Below are 22702 nucleotides of genomic sequence, written 5' to 3' on the forward strand. Positions count from 1 at the left end.
ATAAAATTGAGAGCAAGCTTCAGTCAAAAGCGCTTATTAAGTCTAACTCTTCTTAATGTTGACCAAACGTGTAGTATAATTAAACGCATATTTAAAAACAATTTGACCTAATAAATGCATTTGACTGTAATCTTACTCACAACTTTATGGAATTTTGCTAAAGCTACTAAACCCTTTCTGAGAAATTTTTTTATTAATTGCATGTTTTAATGGTTCTTTTTCATGCACAAGAGAAAAATCTTAGAAAAGAGATGTTTTCTTGACAAAAGAATTTTATTTTTAAAAACCTAAAACCTTACCAGCTTTTATAACTTTTAATATTATTGATTGAAATAAAATGATAATAGTACATCTTAGGGGTAATGCAGAGAGAGAGAGGGGACAATGTGCTGTTTAAAACAATAGTCACCAAAGTTTTATAATAACATATTCGTATTAGGTGGCTTAACAACTTTGTTGACTTTAGTGAATTTTGATTGGTTGGTTTATTAAGTTCAGTGTTTAAACGTTTTAACTTTCAACTACCAATTTAAGGTGCAATTTTTTGTATCATCATTGGGGATGCACATCAATTTAACGGCCATTGTTCTATCCCTTTTAGTTCCTGGGATTAATATTTTTAACATTTTCTGCAAGAATAATATTTTTTTTTAAGGATCATTCCCTGAAAGCTGAAAATACAGGTCGCCAAAACTAGAAACAGTATTCTGATACTTTTTATAACTTGCATTTTTTTCTATAATATAAGTTATAAAGGTGATTTTAAAAGTTGTAATAAAACAAATAGAATAGTATTTTTATTATTTCAACAAATTCAAAGTTTTCAACAAAACGTCAGATTTTGTTCAAAATGGCATTCATTGTAAGGTTGCCTTTCTAAAAGATATAATTGTCAATTTTTCTCCGTTATTCCTATAGGTATATGGTCCTATGACTAGTTTGGCTAGACCTTTACTTCATACTAAACTGAAATTGTACTTTTAAACTCATATACATTTATTTGTTTAATAAATTTATACACTGTTCATAATAATGTTTATATACAGAGAGAGAGGGGACAATGGGCTGTTTAGTGTTTATTACACTAGTCACCAAAGTTTTTATATGAACGTTTTCTTATTCTTTGGCTTAACAACTTTGAGGACCTTACTGAATTTTGATTGGCTGATTCTTTAAGTTGAGTGTTATATGTTTCAACCACTAAGTTTAATATACAGAAGGGGTAATTTTGTGTTTCATCATTGGGGATGTACATCAAATTATCGGCCATTTTCTTATCCCTTTAGATTCCAGGGTTATATAAGAAATTGTATAATTTGAATTATTACAACAAGACGATTCACATGCAAACTTTTATTTGCCCTTGTCCCCATTTATTCTACCAATCTAACCAAATATTAAGTGTCAAAGCAGGAATGTATTGATTCGGAAAATACTGAAACTTTAGCTTACATTGGCAACTTACAAGAGATCATGATGAAAGTAGTTAAAAAGTGTAAATTATTACAAATATATGAGGAATAGAAGTGAAATTACTGAACTTATTAATACAATCAGGGGCGTCCAAGCTTTTTATTTTGGGGGGGGTAAAATTTTTTTTAAGGGGGGGGTAATTCGATTTTGGGGGGGTAAAATGAAAAAAAAATTTGGGGGTGCCTACGTCACCCCTAAATTCGTTTTGGGGGGGTAATCGCCCCATTACCCCCCCCCCCTTGGACGCCTATGAATACAATTGATGAAAATAAAATTATATAGTACTTATCAGCATAACAAAACCTTGTAGCTGGACAAAGGGTCTAAAAAATCAGCCTTGTGACGTCATAAGAATTATGGATTATCTATCTATCTTTAGGAGTTTTCTTTCCTACTTCTCCTCTCATCTCCCTCATTTTTATAACGTCACATGGCTGATTTTTTGAGCAATACCAAAATCTAATGCAAATATAAGAAATGCAGACAACTTTCATAAAAAAATAAGAACAGTTTATTCGCATGTTTATCTGAATTGTTTTAGACTATACTTAATTGAGATAACTGTATGTTTATATAATACAAAAACCATATCTATGGCTAAAACTTTATGTAATATTTTTTTTTGTAAAATGAAGCAACATCAAACATTTGATAGCACCATTATATTTGCTTTGTAATAATTAACTCTGTTTTATTTCAACAGTGGCAAATTTGAATTAATATACTTTTTATACTGATATTTTTCAAAAAATAATTTACCTTTAAGAAAAGTTTCTTATTTCATGACCAAATTTGATTCCAATAATAACGCTGCTATTTTAATTTTATCTACACAAACTGCTTTATTTGGATACTAGCGACTACGCCCCTAAAGAACTCTAGGGGCACTTTAAGGTGGGAGAGGGAAGGGGGATGTCAACCCCCACCTCCATTTTAATTTTAAGATATAAAAAGAAAAAAGAATATTTTTTTATTGGGGGGATGGAGTCATTTTTCAATTGGAGAGTTGAGATACTCTCCCCCTAAATAGTTAAAAACCTCCACTGTAAAAAAGAACAATATCGGTTCAGTGGTTAATGAGATTATTTGCTACAGACAAAAAAGCTTTCTACAATATATAATAGGATAAAAAGGTAAATTGATTATAAGCATCATACTTTTTTTAAAAACTGGATAAGATAAGTTGCGCTTTGAGGAGAAGCTTTGTTTTGGTGTTCTTTCATGCAGAGAGATAGGGGGCCATAGGCTATTCATTACTTTAGTCCCCAATGTTAATTGAAACGTTTTCTTATTCGTCGGACTTCAGTGAATTTTAATTGGTTCATATATTAAGTTAAGTGTAAAAACGTGTCAACCGCTAATTCTAATCTACAGAAGAGGTGAATTTGTGTATCGTCATTAGGGATGTACATCATTTTATCAGCCATTGTCTTATTCCTTTAGATTCAGATCTTTAATGGACAAAGAAAATATGGAGATTAGCTTTTTGGGTAACATAATCGACACCATGGAAACTGTCCCAATTTTGTATAACTTTTGCGGAACATGTTCCAGTTACGTCATATACGTTTCGGGAAAGAGAAAGGGAAGGGGGGAAGAAAATCTCTTCAAAAGAGATGGGGAAAACCCCCTTTTCTCCCATCTCTTTTTTCTTCCCCCCTTCCCTTTTTTTCTTTCCCCCTTCCCTTTCTCTTTCCCGAAACGTATATGACGTAACTGGAACATGTTCCGCAAAAGTTATAAAAAATTGGGACAGTTTCCATGGTGTCAACATAATCCATTGAAAAGCGACACTGCTCATTTTGATATTTATATAACCATTAAAAATCACGTTTTTGACAATCGATATATTATTACTTGGATGTTGCAACAGATTATCATGGACTCTGATAAAGTAATACTTGCGGCTGGCTATATTAATGAAACTTCCAAGTTCCCACCCACCCCCTTCCCTCCTACTGAATAAACGTACTGACTAATAAATGAGGTCTATAATAGCAAGCTAAATTGACTACAAATATTTCCTTGTCTATACATATTCCATATACATATATCCTATATCCATTTTTAGTTCAAAGTCTACCCATGCAAAATGTAAGTACGGCAAATATTTATATAACCATCCATGTTAAACCTAAATAGCTAATTGACCTACAATTTTGATTGGCTTGTGTTGACTTTAATTTTATTCCATTTCAAAAACCTGTAGTAAGTTAATAAAGAAAGGTGACATTTTATTGATTCAAAGTAGAACGATGTCTGTCTTTCCGTCTGTTCCTTAAGATCTCGGTAACAACTGATTCAATCGGATTCTAATCTTCATGGAACATACCTACTGGTCCTTTAGTGGTTTTAGGCTACTTTCCTGGAAAGGACACCCCCAACCCCCCAAAAAATGAAAAATCCCCCCCAATTCTTTTTTAAAAATAATTTAAAATTAGTGGGGGCATCTCCAGATGTGCTTATTTTAATTTTTTAATTATTTAAAATTAGTATGGGCATCTCCAGAGGTACTTATTTTTTTTTCTTTAATTGCCTCTTGGGGCAAATCCCCTAGAGGCTAGGGACGAAGCCGCTAGTAAATGATAAAGGTCTGATTTTTCTTGTGTATATTCTCTAAGGTATGTTTGGTCATTTAATAACATTCGCAGCTAGTAGTCTTTTTCTCTTTTTTTTCTCTTTCTCCATTTTAAATTATCACTCTTCTTTTCCTTTTCTTTATTAGCTATCTTGGCAAAAAAGGCTACAAAATTCGTAAATCATTATTAACTCTAGTTGAAAAACCCGCGACCGTGGCTCAACACGTAGCGCATCCGCTCTTCGTCGGGAAGGTAACAGGTTCATAACTAAAGACGTTAAAAATGGTTCCAACTGCTTTTATGTCAGATGCGCGACGTAAACAGTTAGAGTGGGGGGAATGCCTTGGCCCAAAGCAGGCGCAGCTCATTATCATGCAGTTAAGACTTCTCAGACAAAGGTCGTGCGTCACAGAGAGTTGGTTGTCTGATGGAAGTTACTTCACCTAATATCCTTGGGTGTTAGAGTATCGAATCTCGTTACACGTGGATGATGCTCTTGGTTCTCTAGATGAGCACTTAAAATCGAAGGGGAATCCCGCCCTTACAAGGTAATGGTAATAAGTCTAGTTGAAGGAAGGAAAGTAGGCCTTATAACTATAAATATTTTTCTATTTGCCCAATGTGCTATGCATAAAATGTAGTCCATTCTATAGGTGTTAGCAAATATTAAACATGTTAAGACATATTTCCACTATTTATTAACCAAAAACAAATATTACTTATGTAAAGTTCATTTCATAAGGGTTCATGTTACAACAGGAATCTAATTCTAAAGGGATACAATAATGGCCAATAAATTGATGTACATCCCCATTGATAATGCACAAAATTACCCCTTTTGTGCATTACGATAAGTGGTTGAAACGTTTGAACACTAAACTTAATGACAAAACAATCAAAATGCACTAGAGTTCACAAAGTTTTTACGCCAACGAATAAAAAAGTTAGTAACATCTTTGTAAAAATTAGAATGAAAATTATTTCCAAAACCCTGAATTTATGTCTTAAGCAAATTCATGTAAATCAAATAAGAAATGCACAAAATTTAGCAATTATATAAATTTAGAAACGTGCTCTTGCGTCTAAAATATTTTATTTTATTTTTAAAATAAATTGTTTATTATTTCAGGTCAGGTCGGGTCATCCATATACTAAAGTAACAAGGGTGTCCCATAGTGTAGTGGTTAGCGCACTACGCTGTGGTTGGGAGAAACCGAGTTCAAGTCCCAACATAGACTGCACTTGGTTGACAAATGCTGTCGCAATTTGTCAGATTATGATCACGCAACCTACCCTAAGATGCCCTAGGGTTGTAAGGGGGGAGATTTGTAGGAAGTTAGGATTCTACAAATCAAGCAGCTCTGATCATGCTTTCCCTCATCCATGCTCCTCGTATCAGAGTGCCATTAATTAGGGTGGCTTAATATGGAACACCTGCCAAAACTCTAGGCCAGGGTGATGTAATAATTGAGTAGCTTCCACGAGAATTGCGGGTCAGCTTGTAATGTAACATAGAATACAATCAGCTGTGCGCGAAGCTTACCAATCTAAGATTGGCCAAAGGATTCTCACTTCCAGTCTCCGTGTGGATCTGAGTCCTAACTTCAGAGAATCATGGCTACAACAACAACAACAACAACAACTAAAGTAACAGGATGTCTGTGTGTTTGTACCGAAGGATCTCGCTAACTGCTGAATTGGTTCTCCTTAACAGGGTAGCTTCTCATAGGTCCCGGGAAGGTTTATAACTATTTTAGGGGAGGGTACCACCACCCTCCCAAGATAAATCGCACCTAGAAAAAAATTAACCCTCCCGAAAAAGAGACTTGAACGAAACATAAACCAATTATTTCTCTAATTAGATATTTTAAATAAAAAAAAAAACATTCAAAGTGCCACTAGAGGCCTCTAGGGGCGTAGCAACTAGTGTTAAATATAATACTATGTAGCCCCGCAGGGATAGAACTCCCGGCAAAAGTTAGACCCTGGAAAAAATTACCCCACCCCATGTTTTAAAATTAATTAATGTTAGTTTGACTTAAACAAAACATTCTACACATCTCATATTAAATTCACATTGGCTGTACTATTTAGAATCCTTTACAATAAAGTCATCACATATATTTTAAAAAGTAATAGACGTATTCCTATTGATGATAAATAAAATAACCCTTCTGTGGATTAAAATTATTGGTTGAAAAAGTTTTAAGAAACCAACCAAGAATTGATAAAAGTACCCAAAGGTTTTAATCAAACGTATTTTTTTTTTAAAATGGGGTACCAGTAAAATTTACAATACAATGTAATTCCCTTCCTGCTCTAAAATAGAATTTGTATGTACAGTAATACCTTTCGTTACTATTAAAAAGTTACTATCAGACAAACATCTTTCATGTTGTATACTGTAATGATTCATTTTGCCGTAATGCAAGTGTTTCAGCTAAGATTGAATACAAATATTACCAAAATGTCAAATTTAAATACTTGCAATAATTCAAAATAAATAGAAAAAAACATGGATGACGACTTATACACAAAAGAATCTTACAAATTAAGACGTCTATTAAGATATATAAGTTTTCCGGAATTTTAAAGTTAGGGGGAGATTTGAAATCTGCATCAAATTTTGAGGATTTTTTATAAAATTCGTTTTTTCTATAATTCTTTATCTAAAAGCGGAAAGTTAATTAATTTTGGCATCTGTGATTGGTGGATTTAAAATATCTGCGCTCTGATTGGATGGCGTACATCATTCAACCAATTAGAGCGCAGGTAGTTTAAAATCCACCTATCCTATTGGTCAAAACTAATTAACTTGAAATGCATTTCCGCTTTTAGAATAATACCAAAAACAAATTTTATAAAAAATCCTTAAAATTTGATGCAGATTTCAAATCTCCCCCTAACATTAAAATTCTGGAAAACTTATATATCTTAACGTCTATATAAATAAATAGAAAAAAAGTGGATGACGACATATACACAAAAGAATCTTACAAATTAAGACGTCTATATAATAATAAATAAATAGAAAAAAAATATGGATGACGACATATACACAAAAGAATCTTACAAATTAAGACGTCTATATAATAATAAATAAATAGAAAAAAAATATGGATGACGACATATACACAAAAGAATCTTACAAATTAAGACGTCTATATAATAATAAATAAATAGAAAAAAATATGGATGACGACATATACGCAAAAGAATCTTACAAATTAAGACGTCTATATAATAATAAATAAATAGAAAAAAATATGGATGACGACATATACACAAAAGAATCTTACAAATTAAGACGTCTATATAATAATGAATAAATAGAAAAAAATATGGATGACGACATATACACAAAAGAATCTTACAAATTAAGACGTCTATATAATAATAAATAAATAGAAAAAAATATGGATGACGACATATACGCAAAAGAATCTTACAAATTAAGACGTCTATATAATAATGAATAAATAGAAAAAAATATGGATGACGACATATACACAAAAGAATCTTACAAATTAAGACGTCTATATAATAATGAATAAATAGAAAAAAATATGGATGACGACATATACACAAAAGAATCTTACAAATTAAGACGTCTATATAATAATAAATAAATAGAAAAAAATATGGATGACGACATATACGCAAAAGAATCTTACAAATTAAGACGTCTATATAATAATAAATAAATAGAAAAAAATATGGATGACGACATATACACAAAAGAATCTTACAAATTAAGACGTCTATATAATAATAAATAAATAGAAAAAAATATGGATGACGACATATACGCAAAAGAATCTTACAAATTAAGACATCTATCCTATGAGTTTATCTTATTATTCATAATTAAATACAAATGTTTATAAAATTTTTCTCGTATTCATTCGAATCCGGTGGATAAGAACCGGTTCTCATTCAAACGAAAAAACTATGTCTAGCATCGTATTATATCCAGCTTTCTACGAATATAAAAATGTACAATCATAAGATTAAAACCATTTTTTAGCCGGTGCCTTCGGCACCTCGGGGGTAAAAAAACTGGTTTTAATCTCATAATTGTGCATTCTATATCCGCGGAAAGCTGTTTATAATACGATGCGAGAAATAACTATTAAAGATTTTTTTATCATGAATCAGCCAAATTTAAAATTCCATTTCATTTACAGCGTTACAGACAAACAGAGCGATTTAATTTTAAGAATGTCTTCGTCTTGTAAATAGATCTAAATTTAACAAAAGAAGAAATATTTAATTTTGTAGATTACTTGCTAAATATTGGACAACATGACACAGAGTTTCAGTTATACTGGCTAATGATTAAAAAGCTTTGATTATTATAATAATTTTATGCAAAAAATGCACTAAAATTATTTATAATTGCTGCAAATTTTTCAGAATTATAATTATATGTCATTAGTAAAACTGTACATTTTCTTTTGATTTTTAGCTTACTGGCTTCGTCTAATGTTGGCGATAAGTAGTAGCCCTAATTCAATTTACGTTAATGGACAATGGGCTGTTAATTATACTAGTCCCCAACGTTGTTGTATAACGTTTTCTTATTCGTTTGCTTGACAACTTTGTGGACTTCTTTGAGTTTCGATTGGTTGTTTCATTAAGTTGAGTGTTCAAATGTTGCAACCATTCATTTTAATCTACAGAAGAGTTAATTTTGTGTATCATGATTGGGGATGTACATCAATTTATCGCTCAATGTCTTATCTCTTTTGATCCCTGTCCAAAACATAAAAAAAAATTTTAAAAGGATAATTAACTCTTGGGATGTTACTTTATTATAAGGATAACAAAACGAAACTAATAGTAAAATTTCTGTGTAATATACAAAGGTGAAAATATACATGCAATTAATTTTAGAATAACCATTAACCATAGACTAAAATTATTAGTTGGGCAGCTACTCTATAATTAGTCCTTCTGAAAACATGTTATTTTGTTTGAATATAAAGTAAACACTTGCTTAAATATGAAGCACTAGCGGCTTCTAGGGGCTTTGCCCCAAGAGGTTTAATCAAACTATTTTCCCGGGAACTATGAGAAGCTACCCTGTAAAGGAGAACCCGATCGGTTCAGCGGTTAGCGAGATCCTTCGCTACAAACAAACAGACAGACAGAGAAACATCGTTCTACTTTGTATTATAGATATATGACAGATCGATTGCTATTAAACCAGGAAAAAGGTATAGCCAACAAGCGAAATAAATCTAAAAATTACATATGAAAATCCCGTAGAGGTTTAGTGATTTTTTTCCGAATTAATTTTGTTGTTGGTATAGAATGATTTGTTATGTCTCCATTCCACAAGTTCTGAGTTGACTTGGGTATAATTGCCCTTGTTTATTATGTGAATACCCAGGGAGAGATGGGACATTCGGTTGTTTATTACACTAGTCCCCAAAGTTTTTCAATAACGTTTTCTTATTTGTTGGCTTAACAACTTTTTAAGTTTTATTAAATTCAAACGTTTTAACCAACAATTGCAATCTACAGAAGAGGAAATTTTGTCTATCATCATTTGGTATTTACATCAATTTGTCGGCTACTGTCTTATCCCTTTAGATCCCTGGTGAATACCATGGACACAAATTATTTCAATTAGCGCATAGCACGTGTTACATAAAACTTATACTCCCTGAATTCTTTGTTCAGTGTATTTAATTACTAATAAAATCGTCCCTGGAACCCTTTCACCCCATAGCCCTAAATTTAAGGGTTCTTAGATTGTTTATTACACAAATATCAGAATATAACAAATTAAGTTTATTGATGATACTCGTCTGCTATATTCAAAGCTAACTCAGCAAGTTAGCGGCATTTGATTCACTAGTACGCAAAGTCAGTCAGAACCTGCTAAATTCTTGCACATTCCCTGTAAGCCAGTAGAAAAAGTCTGAGACTCCTAAAAATTGAATATTGTCCCCTTCCTTACTCCCTGCTTTCCACACTCTCCTTTCTCAATTCTTTTTACAGTACTAGAATTTACCTTCGTCAGTAGCCTCAAGGGCATCTTTTTGAGTTGTTCTATTCAGGTAATATACCTATTGGTCCTGTGTTGGTATAAAGCTATTTTATCCTCAAATGTCTCTGCATACAATACTAGAAAAACATATTATGTGTGATCGAAACAGGGCGTCCAAGCTTTTTTATTTGGGGGTGGGGGTAAATACCCCCTCCGAAATGGTTGGGGGTGCCTACGGCAGCCCCATGGTAGGGGTAATTTTTAAATGGGGGAGGGGGGGGGGTTATCACCACTTCCCCCCCCCCTTCCTTGGATCGTAAGTTATTTTTAATAATATGCAAAGTAAAGAGACAATCCTTGTTATTTTAATACAAATTTTAGCAACGCATGTATAAAAATGTGTTTTCTTCCACACGTATGTAATAATAAATACAAAATTTATTGAATAGGTCTTTTTATTAAACTTAATATAATTTCTCGTTTATTATAAACCATAATTATTGATAGGTAGTTATTATCATTTTAAAAGCAAAGATTTTCTACATGAAATGACTTATTTTGTGGTGGATCATAAATTAAGTACGTTAGAATCTTTCATAAGATAATGAATAATTATATTTTTTTTATTACATTAAAAGATTTATTGTAAATGTATTATTATTATTTTGCAAGGCGTTTTAAAAGCTAAATTCTAAAATATCATTTAAGACATTCGAAAAATTTTATTTTGTTCCGACTTTTAACAATATCGATGTTGATCTATATTTGTTAATATTCGCATGCTCCATCTTTTGAGCTCCGCGTTTACGAATGTATTATTTTTAGCTGCTGACGTCTGGACTTTTTAATTTTTGTCGATGTATGAATAATCAATATCATGTTATTTTTTACTATTCAATTAATAAATTTTCAACAAAAAAACTGACTTCCCAATAATTTTTTTTATTCATTTCTTGACACCTGAGTTGAAATATTGAAAGAACAAGGATTACAACATCCCAAAAGGTATTATATCGATGGGAAAATTCTAACAAGTTAATATTAACGTGAATAGCTATTTTTTATGGACGACCGGACGTACCGACCATATTAGATGTAATGCTTCGCCTTTAAAAAAAATATGATAAACTCTTACTCGTGACATTAGTTTAAACATTTTAGTGATATTAAAATTTCAAACAAAGCTTTCCGTTAAAGACGAACTTCGGACACACCGTAAAAGTAGAAAAACTACTACAAGGAATAATATAAATAATTGAAAACTTTATTCATTATGTATGTATACAGATAATAAAAATATTATTATAATGATATTAAATATTTTCAGTCTTTTCTGTGAGTGTATAATGTATAATAATTTATCGGCAGTTTTCCTCATTCCCATTTCCTTGTTCATTATTGGTTCATTTGATTTTTGTTTCCTCATTGTTGCTTTGAATTAGAGCTGGTTGTCTGTATTATAATAGGGTTCATGTCTACCAACTGTATTTCCCCATCCCAATGACTTTGAACAACTCTCAATTGGGTCTTTAAAAATCAACCAATGGTGTCGGGAATATCAACACAGCCAAGTGGCAGAAAACAATTTGCTAGCAGACGAAAAAGGTCATTGAAAAAGGGGGGCAGGTAGTTATCTGTATATACTATAGATATGTTCTTGTATCATCATTGTTGTTTTGAATTAGAGCTGGTTGTCTGTATTATAGGATTCATGTCTATTGTACTGGTCGTACCATCTGCCCACAGATTACCAATTAGTTCACATTATTTTTAAGCAGTTTAACTTAACAATAACATTTGATTCATACAAGAGTAAAACACTAGAGGGGGAAGGGGTTAAATAACTGTATCTCCCCATCCTAAGGACCTTGTGCCAACTCTCAATTGGGTCTTTAAAAATCAACCAATGGTGTCGGGAATATCAACACAGCCAAGTGGCAGAAAACAATTTGCTAGCAGACGAAAAGGTCATTGAAAAAGGGGGGCAGGTAGTTATCTGTATATACTATAGATCTGTTCTTGTATCATCATTGTTGCTTTGAATTAGAGCTGGTTGTCTGTATTATAGGGTTCATGTCTATTGTACTGGTCGTACCTGCCCACAGATTATCAATTAGTTCATATTAAAATTAATCAGTTTAACATTTGTAGTTACTAAATATTTTTCTAAGGGTAAGTTATTATTTTTTCAGGAAACTAAAGGATAAGACATTGGCTGACAAATTAATGTATTGTACATACAAAAAATAAATCCTTCTGTAGATTACAATTAGTGTTTGAAACGTTTGTACATTCAACTTAATAAACCAGCCAATCAAAATTCACCTAAGTTGTTAAGCCAACGAATAAGAAAACGTTATTATAAAATTTTAAGGACTAGTTTAATAAACAGCCCATTGTCCCTTCTCTCTCTGAAATTTTTAATCCACAGCTTTAGTCTAAATGACAGTGTGCCTTGTTGCCGTTGAGTTCGAGTCTAGATAACACCGCGTCATACTGGAGATGTTAAAAATTGACCTACAGATATTATAATAACTAGAGTTGGCTCGATATAATTATCTCCCTATTGGCTAGTTTTCTATATGCATATCTATTTCTCAATAAATCTATTTTCCTCACCCGGAATTACTATCTAAAAGAAAGTAAATATTTAATAATCTAAATGATTTTAAAAAGATTTTTTAAATTATATTTTTTCTTTACATTACCATCACCAAAGGGTTAATGATGATGATTACAATTTTAGTTTAATATTTGAACACACAAAGTGTCGCCACAATCGAATTCTTTTAAAACAGAGTTTTCTTACATTTATTATTTTATAAATTTAAATTTTCTTTTTTATGATTAGAAATTAAATACATTGATATAAGGTAAATAGCAACATGAAATTAAAAAAAGGAATTTATTTTTAATAAAGTAAAATAATGGGTGTTATCGTTCTGGGCAATGAGAGTTTATTATGGATTATTGGAGCACTATGAGTTTTAAACAAATATTCCTTGGAAAACTTGAGCTCGATTATAGACATTTATTTCCTATATAGATCTGACATGGATCTTGAAGCAATTAAGCAGGCCGTTTTGTACATGTTAAAAATTGGAAGATTTCATTAAATAAAAGTTATCGCAAATATACTTAGTAAATAAAATCTTCAAGGGAGGGAGAGGATATTGGACTGTAAATTATCCTGGTATAAAGTTTTATAATCACGTTATCGTACTTAAACCTTTAATTATGTAATGTTTATTATCATTGTGGATTTTTATCAATTTATCGACCACTGTGTCTTATCCCTTTAAGTCCATGTGAACCCCTCTATATACTAGCGGCTACGCCCCTAGAGGCCTCTAGGGGAACTTGAGAAGAAGGAAGTTGAATTCCAACGGCCAATCTTAAAAGAAAAAGTTTTAAAAAATTGTGCGATTTCTATATTGCATTCAAGTCTCTACGAATATTTAAAATTTTTACGATTTTTTTGTGATTTCTCTTGTTAAGGAGAACCCGATCGGTTCAGCGGTTAGTGAGATCCTTCGGTACAAACAGACAGACAAACACACATCCTATTACTTTATTTTAAGGATATCAAAATTACTGTATGATAAAAATATGAACTAATTTATTCCTGCATTATTTTTGTTATAGTTTGGAGGTAAAGGAACTGATAATATTGGGTTGTTGGAGTGAGGTACATACATGGAACCTAAATAATATAGTATAGTGGTAAAGGAACTGATAATATTGGGTTGTTGGAGTGAGGTACATACATGGAACCTAAATAATATAGTATAGTGGTAAAGGAACTGATAATATTGGGTTGTTGGAGTGAGGTACATACATGGAACCTAAATAATATAGTTTGGTGGTAAAGGAACTGATAATATTGGGTTGTTGGAGTGAGGTACATACATGGAACCTAAATAATATAGTATAGTGGTAAAGGAACTGATAATATTGGGTTGTTGGAGTGAGGTACATACATGGAACCTAAATAATATAGTTTGGTGGTAAAGGAACTGATAATATTGGGTTGTTGGAGTGAGGTACATACATGGAACCTAAATAATATAGTATAGTGGTAAAGGAACTGATAATATTGGGTTGTTGGAGTGAGGTACATACATAGAACCTAAATAATATAGTATAGTGGTAAAGGAACTGATAATATTGGGTTGTTGGAGTGAGGTACATACATAGAACCTAAATAATATAGTATAGTGGTAAAGGAACTGATAATATTGGGTTGTTGGAGTGAGGTACATACATGGAACCTAAATAATATAGTTTGGTGGTAAAGGAACTGATAATATTGGGTTGTTGGAGTGAGGTACATACATGGAACCTAAATAATATAGTATAGTGGTAAAGGAACTGATAATATTGGGTTGTTGGAGTGAGGTACATACATGGAACCTAAATAATATAGTTTGGTGGTAAAGGAACTGATAATATTGGGTTGTTGGAGTGAGGTACATACATGGAACCTAAATAATATAGTATAGTGGTAAAGGAACTGATAATATTGGGTTGTTGGAGTGAGGTACATACATAGAACCTAAATAATATAGTATAGTGGTAAAGGAACTGATAATATTGGGTTGTTGGAGTGAGGTACATACATAGAACCTAAATAATAAGCATAGTGGTAAAGGAACTGATAATATTGGGTTGTTGGAGTGAGGTACATACATGGAACCTAAATAATATAGTTTGGTGGTAAAGGAACTGATAATATTGGGTTGTTGGAGAGAGGTACATACATGGAACCTAAATAATATAGTATAGTGGTAAAGGAACTGATAATATTGGGTTGTTGGAGAGAGGTACATAAATGGAACCTAAATAATAAGTATAGTGGTAAAGGAACTGATAATATTGGGTTGTTGGAGTGAGGTACATACATGGTACCTAAATAATATAGTATAGTGGTAAAGGGACTGATAATATTGGGTTGTTGGAGTGAGGTACATACATGGAACCTAAATAATAGGTATAGTGGTAAAGGAACTGATAATATTGGGTTGTTGGAGTGAGGTACATACATGGAACCTAAATAATAAGTTTAGTGGTAAAGGAACTGATAATATTGGGTTGTTGGAGTGAGGTACATACATGGAACCTAAATAATAGGTATAGTGGTAAAGGAACTGATAATATTGGGTTGTTGGAGTGAGGTACATACATGGAACCTAAATAATAAGTTTAGTGGTAAAGGAACTGATAATATTGGGTTGTTGGAGTGAGGTACATACATGGAACCTAAATAATATAGTATAGTGGTAAAGGAACTGATAATATTGGGTTGTTGGAGTGAGGTACATACATGGAACCTAAATAATAAGTATAGTCGTAAAGGAACTGATAATATTGGGTTGTTGGAGTGAGGTACATACATGGAACCTAAATAATAAGTATAGTGGTGAAGGAACTGATAATATTGGGTTGTTGGAGTGAGGTACATACATGGAACCTAAATAATATAGTATAGTGGTAAAGGAACTGATAATATTGGGTTGTTGGAGTGAGGTACATACATGGAACCTAAATAATAAGTATAGTCGTAAAGGAACTGATAATATTGGGTTGTTGGAGTGAGGTACATACATGGAACCTAAATAATAAGTATAGTGGTGAAGGAACTGATAATATTGGGTTGTTGGAGTGAGGTACATACATGGAACCTAAATAATATAGTATAGTGGTAAAGGAACTGATAATATTGGGTTGTTGGAGTGAGGTACATACATGGAACCTAAATAATATAGTATAGTGGTAAAGGAACTGATAATATTGGGTTGTTGGAGTGAGGTACATAAATGGAACCTAAATAATAAGTATAGTGGTAAAGGAACTGATAATATTGGGTTGTTGGAGTGAGGTACATACATGGTACCTAAATAATATAGTATAGTGGTAAAGGGACTGATAATATTGGGTTGTTGGAGTGAGGTACATACATGGAACCTAAATAATAGGTATAGTGGTAAAGGAACTGATAATATTGGGTTGTTGGAGTGAGGTACATACATGGAACCTAAATAATAAGTTTAGTGGTAAAGGAACTGATAATATTGGGTTGTTGGAGTGAGGTACATACATGGAACCTAAATAATAGGTATAGTGGTAAAGGGACTGATAATATTGGGTTGTTGGAGTGAGGTACATACATGGTACCTAAATAATAAGTTTAGTGGTAAAGGAACTGATAATATTGGATTGTTGGAGTGAGGTACATACATGGAACCTAAATAATATAGTTTAGTGGTAAAGGAACTGATAATATTGGGTTGCTGGAGTGAGGTACATACATGGAACCTAAATAATAGGTATAGTGGTAAAGGAACTGATAATATTGGGTTGTTGGAGTAAGGTACATACATGGAACTTAAACAATAAGTATAGTGGTAAAGGAACTGATAATATTAGGTTGCTGGAGTGAGGTACATACATGGAACCTAAATAATATAGTATAGTGGTGAAGGAACTGATAATATTGGGTTGCTGGAGTGAGGTACATACATGGAACCTAAATAATATAGTTTAGTGGTAAAGGAACTGATAATATTGGGTTGTTGGAGTGAGGTACATACATGGAACCTAAATAATAGGTATAGTGGTAAAGGGACTGATAATATTGGGTTGTTGGAGTGAGGTACATACATGGAACCTAAATAATAAGTATAGTGGTGAAGGAACTGATAATATTGGGTTGCTGGAGTGAGGTACATACATGGAACCTAAATAATAGGTATAGTGGTAAAGGAACTGATAATATTGGGTTGTTGGAGTGAGGTACATACATGGAACCTAAATAATAGGTATAGTGGTAAAGGAACTGATAATATTGGGTTGTTGGAGTGAGGTACATACATGGAACCTAAATAATATAGTATAGTGGTAAAGGAACTGATAATATTGGGTTGTTGGAGTGAGGTACATACATGGAACCTAAATAATATAGTATAGTGGTAAAGGAACTGATAATATTGGGTTGTTGGAGTGAGGTACATACATGGAACCTAAATAATAAGTATGGTGGTAAAGGAACTGATAATATTGGGTTGTTGGAGTGAGGTACATACATGGTACCTAAATAATAAGTATAGTGGTGAAGGAACTGATAATATTGGGTTGTTGGAGTGAGGTACATAAATGGAACCTAAATAATATAGTATAGTGGTGAAGGAACTGATAATATTGGGTTGTTGGAGTGAGGTACATACATGGTACCTAAATAATAAGTATAGTGGTGAAGGAACTGATAATATTGGGTTGTTGGAGTGAGGTACATAAATGGAACCTAAATAATATAGTATAGTGGTGAAGGAACTGATAATATTGGGTTGTTGGAGTGAGGTACATACATGGAACCTAAATAATAAGTATAGTGGTTAAGGAACTGATAATATTGGGTTGTTGGAGTGAGGTACATACATGGAACCTAAATAATAGGTATAGTGGTAAAGGGACTGATAATATTGGGTTGTTGGAGTGAGGTACATACATGGAACCTAAATAATATAGTTTAGTGGTAAAGGAACTGATAATATTGGGTTGTTGGAGTGAGGTATATACAATACATGGAACCTAAATAATATAGTATAGTGGTAAAGGAACCGATAATATTAGGTTGTTTGAGTGAGGTACATACATAGAACCTAAATAAGAAGTATAGTGGTGAAGGAACTGATAATATTGGGTTGTTGGAGTGAGGTACATACATGGAACCTAAATAATATAGTATAGTGGTAAAGGAACTAATAATATTGGGTTGTTTTAGTGAGGTACATACATAGAACCTAAATAATAAGTATAGTGGTAAAGGAACTGATAATATTGGGTTGTTGGAGTGAGGTACATACATGGAACCTAAATAATAGGTATAGTGGTAAAGGAACTGATAATATTGGGTTGTTGGAGTGAGGTACATACATGGAACCTAAATAATAGGTATAGTGGTAAAGGGACTGATAATATTGGGTTGTTGGAGTGAGGTACATACATGGAACCTAAATAATAAGTATAGTGGTGAAGGAACTGATAATATTGGATTGTTGGAGTGAGGTACATAAATGGAACCTAAATAATATAGTATAGTGGTACAGGAACTGATAATATTGGGTTGTTGGAGTGAGGTACATACATAGAACCTAAATAATAAGCATAGTGGTAAAGGAACTGATAATATTGGGTTGTTGGAGTGAGGTACATACATGGAACCTAAATAATATAGTTTGGTGGTAAAGGAACTGATAATATTGGGTTGTTGGAGAGAGGTACATACATGGAACCTAAATAATATAGTATAGTGGTAAAGGAACTGATAATATTGGGTTGTTGGAGTGAGGTACATACATGGAACCTAAATAATATAGTATAGTGGTAAAGGAACTGATAATATTGGGTTGTTGGAGTGAGGTACATACATGGAACCTAAATAATATAGTATAGTGGTAAAGGAACTGATAATATTGGGTTGTTGGAGTGAGGTACATACATGGAACCTAAATAATAAGTATGGTGGTAAAGGAACTGATAATATTGGGTTGTTGGAGTGAGGTACATACATGGTACCTAAATAATAAGTATAGTGGTGAAGGAACTGATAATATTGGGTTGTTGGAGTGAGGTACATAAATGGAACCTAAATAATATAGTATAGTGGTGAAGGAACTGATAATATTGGGTTGTTGGAGTGAGGTACATACATGGTACCTAAATAATAAGTATAGTGGTGAAGGAACTGATAATATTGGGTTGTTGGAGTGAGGTACATAAATGGAACCTAAATAATATAGTTTAGTGGTAAAGGAACTGATAATATTGGGTTGTTGGAGTGAGGTACATACATGGAACCTAAATAATATAGTATAGTGGTAAAGGAACTGATAATATTGGGTTGTTGGAGTGAGGTACATACATGGTACCTAAATAATATAGTATAGTGGTAAAGGAACTGATAATATTGGGTTGTTGGAGTGAGGTACATACATGGTACCTAAATAATAAGTTTAGTGGTAAAGGAACTGATAATATTGGGTTGTTGGAGTGAGGTACATACATGGAACCTAAATAATAGGTATAGTGGTAAAGGAACTGATAATATTGGGTTGTTGGAGTGAGGTACATACATGGAACCTAAATAATAAGTTTAGTGGTAAAGGAACTGATAATATTGGGTTGTTGGAGTGAGGTACATACATGGAACCTAAATAATAGGTATAGTGGTAAAGGGACTGATAATATTGGGTTGTTGGAGTGAGGTACATACATGGTACCTAAATAATAAGTTTAGTGGTAAAGGAACTGATAATATTGGATTGTTGGAGTGAGGTACATACATGGAACCTAAATAATATAGTTTAGTGGTAAAGGAACTGATAATATTGGGTTGCTGGAGTGAGGTACATACATGGAACCTAAATAATAGGTATAGTGGTAAAGGAACTGATAATATTGGGTTGTTGGAGTAAGGTACATACATGGAACCTAAACAATAAGTATAGTGGTAAAGGAACTGATAATATTAGGTTGCTGGAGTGAGGTACATACATGGAACCTAAATAATATAGTATAGTGGTGAAGGAACTGATAATATTGGGTTGCTGGAGTGAGGTACATACATGGAACCTAAATAATAGGTATAGTGGTAAAGGAACTGATAATATTGGGTTGTTGGAGTAAGGTACATACATGGAACCTAAACAATAAGTATAGTGGTAAAGGAACTGATAATATTAGGTTGCTGGAGTGAGGTACATACATGGAACCTAAATAATAAGTATGGTGGTAAAGGAACTGATAATATTGGGTTGTTGGAGTGAGGTACATACATGGTACCTAAATAATATAGTATAGTGGTGAAGGAACTGATAATATTGGGTTGTTGGAGTGAGGTACATACATGGAACCTAAATAATATAGTATAGTGGTACAGGAACTGATAATATTGGGTTGTTGGAGTGAGGTACATACATGGTACCTAAATAATAAGTATAGTGGTGAAGGAACTGATAATATTGGGTTGTTGGAGTGAGGTACATAAATGGAACCTAAATAATATAGTATAGTGGTGAAGGAACTGATAATATTGGGTTGTTGGAGTGAGGTACATACATGGTACCTAAATAATAAGTATAGTGGTGAAGGAACTGATAATATTGGGTTGTTGGAGTGAGGTACATAAATGGAACCTAAATAATATAGTATAGTGGTGAAGGAACTGATAATATTGGGTTGTTGGAGTGAGGTACATACATGGAACCTAAATAATAAGTATAGTGGTTAAGGAACTGATAATATTGGGTTGTTGGAGTGAGGTACATACATGGAACCTAAATAATAGGTATAGTGGTAAAGGGACTGATAATATTGGGTTGTTGGAGTGAGGTACATACATGGAACCTAAATAATATAGTTTAGTGGTAAAGGAACTGATAATATTGGGTTGTTGGAGTGAGGTATATACAATACATGGAACCTAAATAATATAGTATAGTGGTAAAGGAACCGATAATATTAGGTTGTTTGAGTGAGGTACATACATAGAACCTAAATAAGAAGTATAGTGGTGAAGGAACTGATAATATTGGGTTGTTGGAGTGAGGTACATACATGGAACCTAAATAATATAGTATAGTGGTAAAGGAACTAATAATATTGGGTTGTTTTAGTGAGGTACATACATAGAACCTAAATAATAAGTATAGTGGTAAAGGAACTGATAATATTGGGTTGTTGGAGTGAGGTACATACATGGAACCTAAATAATAGGTATAGTGGTAAAGGAACTGATAATATTGGGTTGTTGGAGTGAGGTACATACATAGAACCTAAATAATAAGTATAGTGGTAAAGGAACTGATAATATTGGGTTGTTGGAGTGAGGTACATACATGGAACCTAAATAATAGGTATAGTGGTAAAGGAACTGATAATATTGGGTTGTTGGAGTGAGGTACATACATGGAACCTAAATAATAGGTATAGTGGTAAAGGGACTGATAATATTGGGTTGTTGGAGTGAGGTACATACATGGAACCTAAATAATAAGTATAGTGGTGAAGGAACTGATAATATTGGATTGTTGGAGTGAGGTACATAAATGGAACCTAAATAATATAGTATAGTGGTACAGGAACTGATAATATTGGGTTGTTGGAGTGAGGTACATACATAGAACCTAAATAATAAGTATAGTGGTGAAGGAACTGATAATATTGGGTTGTTGGAGTGAGGTACATACATGGAACCTAAATAATATAGTATAGTGGTAAAGGAACTGATAATATTGGGTTGTTGGAGTGAGGTACATACATGGAACCTAAATAATAAGCATAGTGGTGAAGGAACTGATAATATTGGGTTGTTGGAGTGAGGTACATACATAGAACCTAAATAATAAGTATAGTGGTGAAGGAACTGATAATATTGGGTTGTTGGAGTGAGGTACATACATGGAACCTAAATAATATAGTATAGTGGTAAAGGAACTGATAATATTGGGTTGTTGGAGTGAGGTACATACATGGAACCTAAATAATAGGTATAGTGGTAAAGGAACTGATAATATTGGGTTGTTGCAGTGAGGTACATACATGGAACCTAAATAATAGGTATAGTGGTGAAGGAACTGATAATATTGGGTTGTTGGAGTGAGGTACATACATGGAATCTAAATAGTATAGTTTAGTGGTAAAGGAACTGATAATATTGGGTTGTAAGAGTGAGGTACATACATGGAACCTAAATAATATAGTATAGTGGTAAAGGAACTGATAATATTGGGTTGTTGAAGTGAGGTACATACATAGAACCTAAATCAAATATATTAAGTTGATTTTTTTATTATTACTCTATCTGAAACTAGCGGCCACACCCCCCCCCCTTAATTTTTAATTTCAGTTTTAAGAAAAAATAATTTTTTTTGAAGAGGCGATTCTGGGTAAAACCTGTAAGTCTATTAATTCTGACTAGCAGCTGCGCCCCTAGCGGCTAGCATCTAGTGGCTCAGTATTCACAGGGGTATATGGAAAGGGCAGAAAAATAGCCTAAAACCATCCAAAAGCTTCAATCTAGAATAATCAATTCAGTAGTTATTGAGATCTTAAGCTTTAGACAAAAAAAAAACTTATTAATTTATAAATCAAAATTACCTTGGACATTTTGAATTGTCAGCTGCTGATGGTGATCATTTGCAGCTGTTGTGTTTGTCAGCATACCCTGATATAAATAGAAAACAAATTAGCAAGGAGAACAATATTGATTAGAAGTTAATAAATGTATGGTTATAGATGTATAACCTAGACAACTACCTGGCCCCCTGTCTTGGGGACCTTTTCCATCTGCTAGCAAACTGCTTTCTCCTCTTTTGTTTCGACTTGGCTGTGTTATCATTTACGGCACTATTGCTTGATATTCAAAGACATCCCCCAAACACTAAAATTTTCAGTTCTGAGCTTATTTTTTAAATGGAACCTTTTATTACATAAATGAGTTGATTAGCCACCCCATATTTCATTTTTGCACTATCCTTCTAGGGGCTTTTGGGGGTATGTTAATGTTAATGTCGTGTGGGTGAGTTGCACCTGGACGGAACAGTCAACTTGTCAACTCAAGGCCAGACTCTTGGTCCTTCACCTCATACCCGTG

At 32.9% G+C, this 22702-nt stretch overlaps 1 protein-coding gene across 4 annotated transcripts in view; it reads right to left on the bottom strand.

Annotated features, from left to right (window-relative positions):
* Positions 1-11300: 11300 nt before the first annotated feature.
* LOC145304528 (uncharacterized) overlaps positions 11301-22702 on the bottom strand; it is a 40875-nt gene continuing 29473 nt past the window's right edge. For 2 of the 4 annotated variants that reach the window (XM_080146423.1, XM_080146424.1), the window contains 3 exons: positions 22207-22273; positions 13676-13753; positions 11301-11786 (listed from right to left, as the gene is read on the bottom strand). In XM_080146423.1, the coding sequence (XP_080002549.1) occupies positions 11716-11786; positions 13676-13753; positions 22207-22273 (216 nt within the window). In that variant the 3' untranslated portion in view covers positions 11301-11715. Of the gene's footprint in view, positions 12145-13674; positions 13754-22206; positions 22274-22702 lie in introns of all 4 variants that reach the window. The other 2 variants (XM_080146426.1, XM_080146425.1) reach the window with 2 other exon arrangements.

Source organism: Acartia tonsa, chromosome 13 (genome assembly GCF_053477335.1).
Source record: "Acartia tonsa isolate MP-2025a chromosome 13, ASM5347733v1, whole genome shotgun sequence".
Lineage (NCBI taxonomy): Eukaryota > Metazoa > Arthropoda > Copepoda > Calanoida > Acartiidae > Acartia > Acartia tonsa.